The sequence below is a fragment of the Alexandromys fortis genome, unplaced genomic scaffold (assembly GCF_014885135.2).
Source record: "Alexandromys fortis isolate MF-2015 unplaced genomic scaffold, M_Fortis_MF-2015_v1.1 scaffold_1, whole genome shotgun sequence".
Taxonomy (NCBI): Eukaryota; Metazoa; Chordata; class Mammalia; order Rodentia; family Cricetidae; genus Alexandromys; species Alexandromys fortis.
This window is the reverse complement of record NW_026067927.1, coordinates 15,292,852-15,302,615: the sequence shown is the minus strand read 5'-3', so window position 1 is coordinate 15,302,615 and position 9,764 is coordinate 15,292,852. Positions and strand designations below refer to the sequence as shown.

Sequence of the window (9,764 nt, the reverse complement as noted above, 5' to 3'; positions counted from 1 at the left end):
TTTTTTTTTTTTTTTTTCTTTTTGATTTTTCGAGACAGGGTTTCTCCGTAGCTTTTGGTTCCTGTCCTGGAACTAGCTAGCTCTTGTAGCCCAAGCTGGCCTCGAACTCACAGAGGTCCGCCTGCCTCTGCCTCCCGAGTGCTGGGATTAAAGGCATGCGCCACCACCGCCCGGCTCAAGAAAGCTTTTTATAAAGGGTTACATAATAAAAAAACAAAACGCCCTTATTTTCCTAAAATTGGTCACAATATACACAACTGGGAAGTACCTGTTGCCAATAATCATGGTCCTGCATGGACTCAGATCTTTATGTCCACAAGTACCTTACCTATAACTCTTAGTTGTCAGGTTTGAGCAACAAGTATTTGGATAAACTGGATAAACTATCTCGTCAGTTCTATTTTTTTCTTAAGACTATGTATCTTAGCTTGGTGGTGGTGGCAACATGCACCTTTAACCTCAGCACTCAAGAGGCAGAGGCAGGCAGATCTCTGTGAATTCAAGGTCAGCATGGTCTACAGAGCTAGTTCTGGAACAATCAAAGTTACAGAGAGAAACCCTGTTCTGAAAAACAAAAAGAAAAAAAAAAGGGGGGGGGGGACACGACACACTATATATCTTAACTTAGGCTAGTCTCAAACTCCTGTCCATAGCAGCCCAGTCTCCTAAGTGCTAGGGCTATAGGCATGAACTATCACACTCAGTTAAGATGTTCTTTTGAAAACTCTGAGATCAAACTCCAGATTAAGAACTGTAATCCCAGCTCTGGGAGGTTAAGGCAGGAGGCCATCTAGGACTACAGTGAGACTGTCTGGGGGGTGGGGGAACCATGACTTTATGATTTATACATTGGGAAGAGATATGCACCTACACTTAGAATAATTAACTGGAAAGAAATGCACCTCAAATTAGGTAACAGATAATACACCATAATTTAACAAACTCCACAAATGTTTTTTATAAATGAAAAACATTTTCTCAACAATTTCTCTGCACTCTCTCTCTCAGTTCCCAAAGTTAATAATACCTAGAGAACTTACCAGAGAAGTTGCCATGGATGGCAAAACTGATGCCAGTGGCCCGCTGTAAGGTCAAGTTGTACAGAAACATGGTGACAAGCAAAACTGAGACGCTCGGTACTTGAGTCTTGGCTATACCAACAGTATCAAGTCAAAGTAGGCTACAGATTAAAAACAAACAGAAACATTACTGTTTTTAAAAGAACTTCTGCATGGGGATGTCTGGTTGAAGACAGATGAAGACAGACCCAGCAGAGCACCACATTTATCACTGGGAGAGCCTTTTCGGGCTGGGATGGGGCTCATTGTTAGAAATCTTTGCTTAGCAGGCACAAGACCCTGGGGTGCATTCTCAAGGGGAAGGAAAGACACAGCATCATTTTTATGCCAGGCGCTATTCATACACTACACCTTTACTTTTCATCTCAGAGTCCTACGAAGCCTACATATTGGCATGACCCTGCATTCTGAGCGCCGAGTGACTGAAGCAGGAGGATATCTGCAAGTTTAAAACCAATCTGAGCTACGAGCTATACAGAAAATGCCAGAATGGACAACACTGCAATATACACTGTCTTAGGTTTTTCTTTTTTCCGGAGACAAGGACTCATCATGTAGTTATGGAACTGAGAAATTCTCCTGCCCCCCCCTCCCCCATACCGAGATGAAAGGTTTGCACATATACACCCAGCAACAGTTTAAGGAGGAATAAATAAATAAATAGCCAGGCATCATGACTCTCTTTTATAATCCTAGCCCTGGGGAGTCAGAAGAATTACTACAAGTTCAGTGGCCAGCCTAAGCTAATACAAAAACAAAAGCAACAACAAAAACAAACTATGGTCAAGGAAACTAAAGCTCAAAAATTACATTCATTGCCCAACATAGAGAGTCAAGTGCCAGGAACTAGAACTTGTTCAATTAACGCAACATGCCTTTATCTTTTTTGTCAGACAAATGAAAACTTACGGTTAACTGTAGTCCACATTATTCAAAACTCAAATGCCCAGTAAAAAACTTCAGATCCATTTCCCAACGATCCAATTCTTTTGGGAATAAATCTTTCCACCTTTATCTTCCCATATGCTTATATATGTGTAGAAAAATTCAAGAACACACATTTGTGCCATTTTATGCCCTCTGTTTAACCAAAGGTTGGGTACTAGATATACTCCCTATGCTGCAAGTTCTCTATGAATTTGTGAGTCTCCAATAAAGGGTCTTTTATTTGCTACATATTCAATGGTTACATTATAATTCAATTAGCCAAACTGCTAATACTACACATACAGATTTATGAGCTTACCTCTAATATTTTTTTTCCCAAAAGTGGAACTGGCAGATAGCGGGATTTACAATTTTAAATTGTTAAACTTTGGTACTTCCAAACTGACTTTCAGGGGCACCATAAGCAGCCAAAGTGATGTTAAGACTTTGGACAGTTGCTTTAAACAGATAAAAACGGGCGTCTTGGTCAAGTCTTCACTTGCATCTCCTAAGGCTCTATAGTTGAGAATTTTGTGTTCGTGGCGATGGGAAGGAAACCCCTGGCCTTGTGGTTACACTTCAGATGGGCGATTAAAATAAACGCCTATTCACTCAACGAACAACTAAACTCAACGGGTTTCCTACCATATGGAAGGAGGAATAGCACACGAGTACTCCAACACTAAATAGCAGGAGACTTTAACCGCCAACCCTTGGAAAGCTTCCCAACCTAGGAAGCCCCTCCCCCAACCTAGGAAGCCCGATTTCGCCGGTTCCAAGATCACCTCTCGCCATCTTCGGGCAGACACTATTGACCTTTATTTTCGTTTTTTTTAAGCAGGAAAAAAACAGGTTCAGAAGACAAAACCAAGTTCAAGCCAGATTCTCAGATCCAAAGACCGTTTCTGTTGTTTACAGCTTTTGAGCAAGCTGAGTTCTTAGCCCTTCCCGTTAGGGGCCGACTCCCCCCCCCCGGGGGTCTCACTGTCCCCCCGCTCGGGCCTCCCATCCCCCGAGAACTCAGCCTCAACATCCCCGCGGGCCGTGTCCCTGAAGGACTCGTCCCCACTCTGCGCCCAGAAGCAGGGGAAGAGCCCAGGAAACCATTCGCGCACCGCAAGCGTTTTCCTAACCTCCTCACGCCTACCGAATCTCTCTGGCCTAAAACGGCCTCTGCGACGCCCGCCAGAGCGCCGAGCAGCTCTCTCGCGTGACGCTTCCCGCTTCTTCTGCGACAGAGAAGTTGCCAGGCCGCTTTCCTAGCCTGCTGGAAGAAGGATGGCGTCGGTATCCGATGGATGCTGAAGTCCTTCAAAGGCCTAAACCACAGCGAGGGCTAACGCGCCGGCGTCCGCCATTAGCCCTCAAGACGGGCCTTCGGGTGGCGCGCGACGGGAAAAGGAATCCAGCCTCCGCCTGATAAATAGGCGAAATTTAAAAATGCTTTTCATCGAGCGTCTTCGGTCTTTTAAGTTATTTAAATATCACACATTACAGTGAATTTGCTGTAGAATAGAAAATTAATTTTAAAACTAGACTTCAAATTCGTTGATCGGGCATTTCTGTGGACAGCCCAAAGGTCACCGCGCCAACGCAGAGGGGACCTCGCGATCCCGGAAGCGCCTAACAGGAACCAAGATGTCGGATCTAGAGTCCCCAACGAAGTTGTCAGCGCCTCCGCCACCGGAGGGGGTGGGAGGAGGCCGCTGCTCCGAAATCTCCACCGAGCTCATTCGCTCTCTGACACAGCTGCAGGAGCTGGAAGCTGTGTACGAACGACTCTGCGGCGAGGAGGTGGGGAGCTGATCCTCCTTTTTTTTTCTGGAGGAATCCAGCGGCACAGGACATCCGAGGCGTCATTCTCTTTACCAGGGGAAGCTAACACCTACCCGAGACGCTCTAGTGTAGTCGGGCATTTGGGGACACCTGTCAATTCAAGCTTATTTAGCCTGTTTTCCTGGACTGTCTTCTTTCTTGGTCTGCCCCGGTATTGGTTTCCCTGACGAGTAACGTTGGAAGTGGTGTGTGCTGTATTGGTTTCCCTGACGAGTAACGTTGGAAGTGGCGTGTGCTATTTATGTATACGTACATACATTTTTTATTTGCTTTTCAAACTAAGAATCGCTTTGGCCTGGGAAAGTCAAAAGAAATGAAAGATTCTTCTCGACTCATGTAAGGGAGACGTTAACTGCAAATTAGCTTGAAGTTTTAAGACTATTTTGTAGAGAATGATTGTATGTGTGTGTAATTTCAGCCTTCCAGTTAAATGCCGAGCTTTGTAGGAGATTGGACATTTTCTTATTTTGAAAAGACCTCGTCTTTGCCCGGACTGTCTTCAGATTTTCTACCTTCCTGTGGCATCCTGTTACACTGCTGGAATTGTAGGCAAGCTCACAACCCTCTAGGAGGGTTGAGGTCTCTGCTAAGAGTTGGGATGTTAAAGGCTAAGGCAGGGCACAGCTGTCTAGCCACCGACACTCATTTCATCTCTTGTCCCGTTGATGTATAGGTGTGGACAGAATTCTGATTGCCTTTCAGTTGATAGCTTGCTACCCCTGTAATACCCACTTCTTCTGTGGCAACCTGATGCTGTCAGTTCATTTTCCAGTGTGGTTGGAGTCCTTGCTAATCAGATGTAAACACTGATCTAAAAGTTTGGCTGTTTTTCCCAGTGAACTTTTTTCTTTTTTTCTAACTCTTTGGAAATTGCTTTTGTTTAGCTACTACATTTTATTCTGTTTCTTTTTAACATTTGTGGGTAGGGGCAGCAAGTGTGTCATAGCCATAGCACCCGTGTAGAAGTCAGAAGACAATTTTCAGAATTGGCGTCTCCTTCTACCATGTGAATCCGAAGGATCAAACTCCAGTCATCAGACTTGATGGCCAGAGTCATCTCTCCAGACCTTGTTTTGATTTTGAGACAGGGTCTCATGTAGCTCATACAGGCCTCAAATTGACCACATAGCTAAAACTGGCCTTAACTTAAATTGGCTTGTCTCCTGAGTGCTGGGCTGAAAGGGACAATCACCACACATCCGGATTAGCCACTAAACTTGAGAGCCCACTTGTGTGGCACACTCTACAAATAGTATTGAGTAAACATTTGTTTGTTCCCATGGTGTTACTCATCTGCTAGATGGAATCAGATATACTTGAAATGTGTGCTGTGCATGCACCTATAATGCTAGCACTTGGGAAGGAAAAGGCAAAAGTTCAAGATCATCCATCCTGTGTTTCAGAATAGGTGAGAGACCACCCTGAATTGCATGAGACTCTATCAAAAGAAATATGAGAAAGATTTCATAGCCAATGATTTAGTCTGCCACAACAAACCAAAGCGGCATGGATGTCAAAGGGACTAGTGGGAGGAAAAATTTCTGAAATGGGATTCACTTTTTAGCTATGTTGAGTTACATCATTTTGTTTGTTTTGAGACAGGGTTTCTCTAGTACTGACTGTCTGGGAGCTTGATATATACACAAGGCTGGCTTCAAACTCACAGAGATCCAACTTCAACTTCCTCTTCCTCCCAGTGCTGGCATTAAAGATGTGTGCCACTATACCCAGCGAAGTTAGATAACTCTAAAAGTTCTTAAAGTTCCTTCTTCCTAGAGATAGGGATAGAGTTTAATATTTGAACACTTGCCTGGCATGTACAAGGTCATAAATTTAATTCCCAGTAACTTAAAAAGGAAATTCCTAGCCGGGCATGGTGGTGCAGAGGCAGGTGGATCTCTTGAGACTATACTGGTCTATGGAACAAGTTCCAGGATAGCAAGGGCTACACAAAGAAACCCTGCCCCTTCCCCGCCCTCCAAAAAAAGAAAATTCCTCATACCCATTCTGAGTTAAAATGTTTGTTCATGTTCCAGAAAGTGGTGGAGAAAGAGCTGGATGCTCTTTTGGAACAGCAAAACACCATTGAAAGTAAGATGGTCACTCTCCACAGAATGGGGTAAGTATATATCACAGCAAAAGTTGTACTGCACAGTGGGAACCACTGGATAAAATTAGTTTTCTTAGCCAGTAGTCCAGGCCCTTAGGAGGGTAAGGTGGGAAGCTTGCTGCAAGTTCAAAACTAGCCTAAGCTACAGAGTGAGTTCCTATCTCAAGAAAAGAAAAACAAAGGATTCTTTTTCCTAACTTTGTTTTATGAAATGACAAGCATTTGAAATGGAAAGGAGCAATAACTCAAAGTGAGCACCTAAGGATATACACTTTGATAGTTATCAAAAGTTACTGGAACTCAGCATGATGGCTCAAATCTGTACTCAACCCTTGGAGTTGGAGGTATCAGGAGTTCAAAGCCAGAATGGGTCATGAGACCCCAAAAAAGAACAAAGGTCTTTGGCTTTAAACTACAATCAAGCGTGGTGCTACACAACTTTAAAATCCTAATACCTAGGCAATAGGAGCAGGTGGATATGGAGTTCAAGGCCAGCTTCAGCTACATAGTGAGTTAAGAGGCTAATCTAGGCTATGTAAAACCCTATCCAAAAGTAAAACAAAAATAATCACTATTGGCCCACGTATAACCTTAATAGAGATGCAAATTTTGGCCAGGTGGTGGTGGTACATGCTTTTAGTCCCAGCACTTGGTAGATCAGGTAAGCAGGTCTGAGTTTGATACCAGACTATAGAGTGAGTCCAGGACTACACAGAGAAACCCTGTATCAAAGAGAGAAAGAAAGAAAGACATTCTGAAACCCATGAATTACAGACTATTTTGGTGGTTGGTGGGGTCCAGAAATATGTATTTTAATAATTCTCCCAGGTGATTCTGTTTTGCAATTCTAGTTTAAGAACTACTGCTTTTCATCTGGTGGTGATAGAGGTGGTACACTCCTTTAATTTCAGCACTCAAGAGGTAGAGGCAGAGGAATCTCTGAGTTCAAGTTCAGTCTGGTCTACAGAGCGAGTTCCAGGATAGCAAGGGCTACACAGAGAAACCATGTCTTGAAGCTCCCCACGCCCTGCAAAACTGCTTTTATCAATTTTGTATATTTGCTGAGCATTGTTGTATATTTCTATAATCTAAGCATTCAGGAAGCCGAAGCAGGAAGATCTCAGTTTGAGGCCAGCTTGAATGCCTGCCTCAAAAAGGGGTTGAGAGGGACAAGGCACCCTAGGCGTGGTACTAAACACCTGTAATCATAACACTTGGAAGGCAAGAACAGGAGGAACAAGGAGTTCACTGCTTACACAGGCTACCCAGGCCTACATTAGACATCATTATCAAAGCCAAACACAGAGAAAGAGTTGAGGACGTGGCTCAATGATAGAGCATTTTCCTAGCCTGCATAACACCATAACACTCTGGGCGCGCGCTCTCTCTCTCTCTCTCTCTCTCTCTCTCTCTCTCTCTCTCTCTCTCTCTCACACACACACACACCCACACACACACACACACACACACACACGCCTATTCCCCCTTGTTCATTCCCTCTGCCTCTGCAGATAAGTATGCCCTGACAATGTCTGTCTCTAGTCCCAACCTGCAGTTGATTGAGGGAGATGCAGAGCAGCTGGCTGGAATGATCACCTTTACCTGCAACCTAGCTGAGAATGTGTCCAGCAAAGTCCGTCAGCTTGACCTGGCCAAGGTAATCCCACTGAGCTTTGATGTTTGATTCCCTCCCAAATACTAAAAGGGAGGGAAGGGAAGAAGGGAGGGAAGAAATTACATTAGAGACTAGAAAAGAACCATCCAGTAAAAATGCAATAGGAATTACCAGAACCAGACAAGATACTACATGAAAACTCTAGATCATTAGCTCTTATGCATATAAAAATAAAAATCCTCAATAAGCACTAAGAGCAAATCCAACAACATATAAAAAGAATTATGTACGAAGACATACAAAGACCAGTAGCATTTGTCCTAGGAATGCAGAGGTGGTTTAACATAAGAAAGTCAAGTAATGTAATGTCAATGAAGGGAATGGGGATGCAGCTTGGTAGAGCATTTACCTAGCATGCACTAAAGCCTTAGATTAGATTCCAGCATAGCAATGTTATGTTTCTGATATTACATACATCTTGATTCAGTTATAAAGTTAACAAAATAAATATAGATTATTCTCATTCATGTTTCTATTAAAATGAATTAACCACATTTAATTAAATCATGGTATCTGCAAGTGTCTTGATTATCACCCATAACAGTTTTATAAGATAAGTGGTTATGGTAGTATTTTTAATTTGCCAGTTAAAGCTGAAAAGGACTGACGGTTAACTAGGTTCTGACCCTAAATTTCTCTACGTTCTGAAGAGTGCTTTGAAGGAATAGGATATTGTCTTTAACAAAGACTTTTTGCAGAACCGCCTCTATCAGGCCATTCAGAGAGCTGATGACATCTTGGACCTGAAGTTCTGCATGGATGGAGTTCAGACTGCTTTGAGGAATGAAGATTATGAGCAGGCTGCAGCCCACATTCATCGTTACTTGTGCCTGGACAAATCAGTCATTGAGCTCAGCCGACAAGGCAGAGAAGGTCAGTATCCTCGACTGTTGATTATGGTTTGGTTATAAGCATCTATGACCTAAACTAAGTAAACTCAATCAAGAAAAGTGTGTGTTAGCCGAGCAGTGGTGGCGCACTCCTTTAATCCCAGCACTCGGGAGGCAGAGGCAGGTGGATCTCTGTGAGTGCATATATGTGTAGAGTAGAATACAAACTTGAGTGTTATCCTTAAGAATACAGCCCATAGCCGGGCGGTGGTGGCGCATGCCTTTAATCCCAGCACTCGGGAGGCAGAGGCAGGCGGATCTCTGTGAGCTCGAGACCAGCCTGGTCTACAAGGGCTAGTTACAGGACAGGCTCCAAAGCCACAGAGAAACCCTGTCTCAAAAAATCAAAAAAAAAAAAGAATACAGCCCATTTCCTAGCCAGGTGGGGGTGGTGCACGCTTTTAATCCCAGCACTCAGGAGGCAGAGGCAGGTGGATCTCTGTGAGTTCCAGGCCAGCCTGGTCTACAAGAGCCAGTTCTAGGACAGGCTCCAAAGCTACAGAGAAACCCTCTCTTGAAAAAACCAAAACCAACCAAACAAACAAACAAAAAACCAAAAACAAAAAAAATAACAAACCACAGTCCATTTCCTTTGAGAGAGAGTCTCTCATTTGCCTAGAGCTTACCACCTATACTAGACTAGATAGCCAGTGAGCTACAGAAGCCTGTCTCTGCATCCCAGTACAGGACTGCAGGCATGTGCCACCATGTCTGGCATTTTTACATAGGTTCTGGGGATCAAACTTAGGTCTTAGAGAGGCAAGAACTTTACCAACTACACTATATTTTCCAGCCCAAGAATTTAATTCTATAAATGAGCAATATGGTTAAGCATCAATAACCCACTAGCCAGAGACTAGAAGATACAAGATCAGTTTCCTTTACCATTCATTGTCTCCGTTAGAGTTTCTTTTGCCATGGTAAAACACCATGACCAAAGTCAACTTGAGTTTATAGGTAACAGTACACCATTGGGTAAACCAAGGCAGAAACTCAAGGTAGGAACCTGGAGGTAGGAACTGAAGCAGAGGTCACGGAGAAATGCTGCTTACTGAGTTGGTCTCATGGACCACCAGCCCAGATCAATTACTAATTAAAGAAATGCCCCACAGGCCGGGCGGTGGTGGCGCACGCCTTTAATCCCAGCACTCGGGAGGCAGAGGCAGGCGGATCTCTGTGAGTTTGAGACCAGCCTGGTCTACAAGAGCTAGTTCCAGGACAGGCTCCAAAAAAAAAAAAAAAAAAAA

General features: G+C 43.7%; 2 protein-coding genes across 2 annotated transcripts in view; one reads left to right on the top strand and one right to left on the bottom strand.

Moving 5' to 3' along the window:
- Sf3b3 (splicing factor 3b subunit 3) overlaps window positions 1-3,389 on the bottom strand; it is a 39,420-nt gene extending 36,031 nt beyond the window's left edge. Inside the window, exons 1-2 of the mRNA XM_050143443.1 lie at window positions 3,154-3,389; window positions 1,041-1,180 (exon numbers count right to left, since the gene is read on the bottom strand). Of these exons, the coding sequence (XP_049999400.1) occupies window positions 1,041-1,110 (70 nt within the window). The 5' untranslated portion in view covers window positions 1,111-1,180; window positions 3,154-3,389. The remainder of the gene's footprint in view (window positions 1-1,040; window positions 1,181-3,153) is intronic.
- Window positions 3,390-3,612: 223 nt separating this feature from the next.
- Window positions 3,613-9,764, top strand: part of Cog4 (component of oligomeric golgi complex 4) — a 33,091-nt gene continuing 26,939 nt past the window's right edge. Inside the window, exons 1-4 of the mRNA XM_050144508.1 lie at window positions 3,613-3,800; window positions 5,879-5,961; window positions 7,495-7,609; window positions 8,326-8,500. Of these exons, the coding sequence (XP_050000465.1) occupies window positions 3,645-3,800; window positions 5,879-5,961; window positions 7,495-7,609; window positions 8,326-8,500 (529 nt within the window). The 5' untranslated portion in view covers window positions 3,613-3,644. The remainder of the gene's footprint in view (window positions 3,801-5,878; window positions 5,962-7,494; window positions 7,610-8,325; window positions 8,501-9,764) is intronic.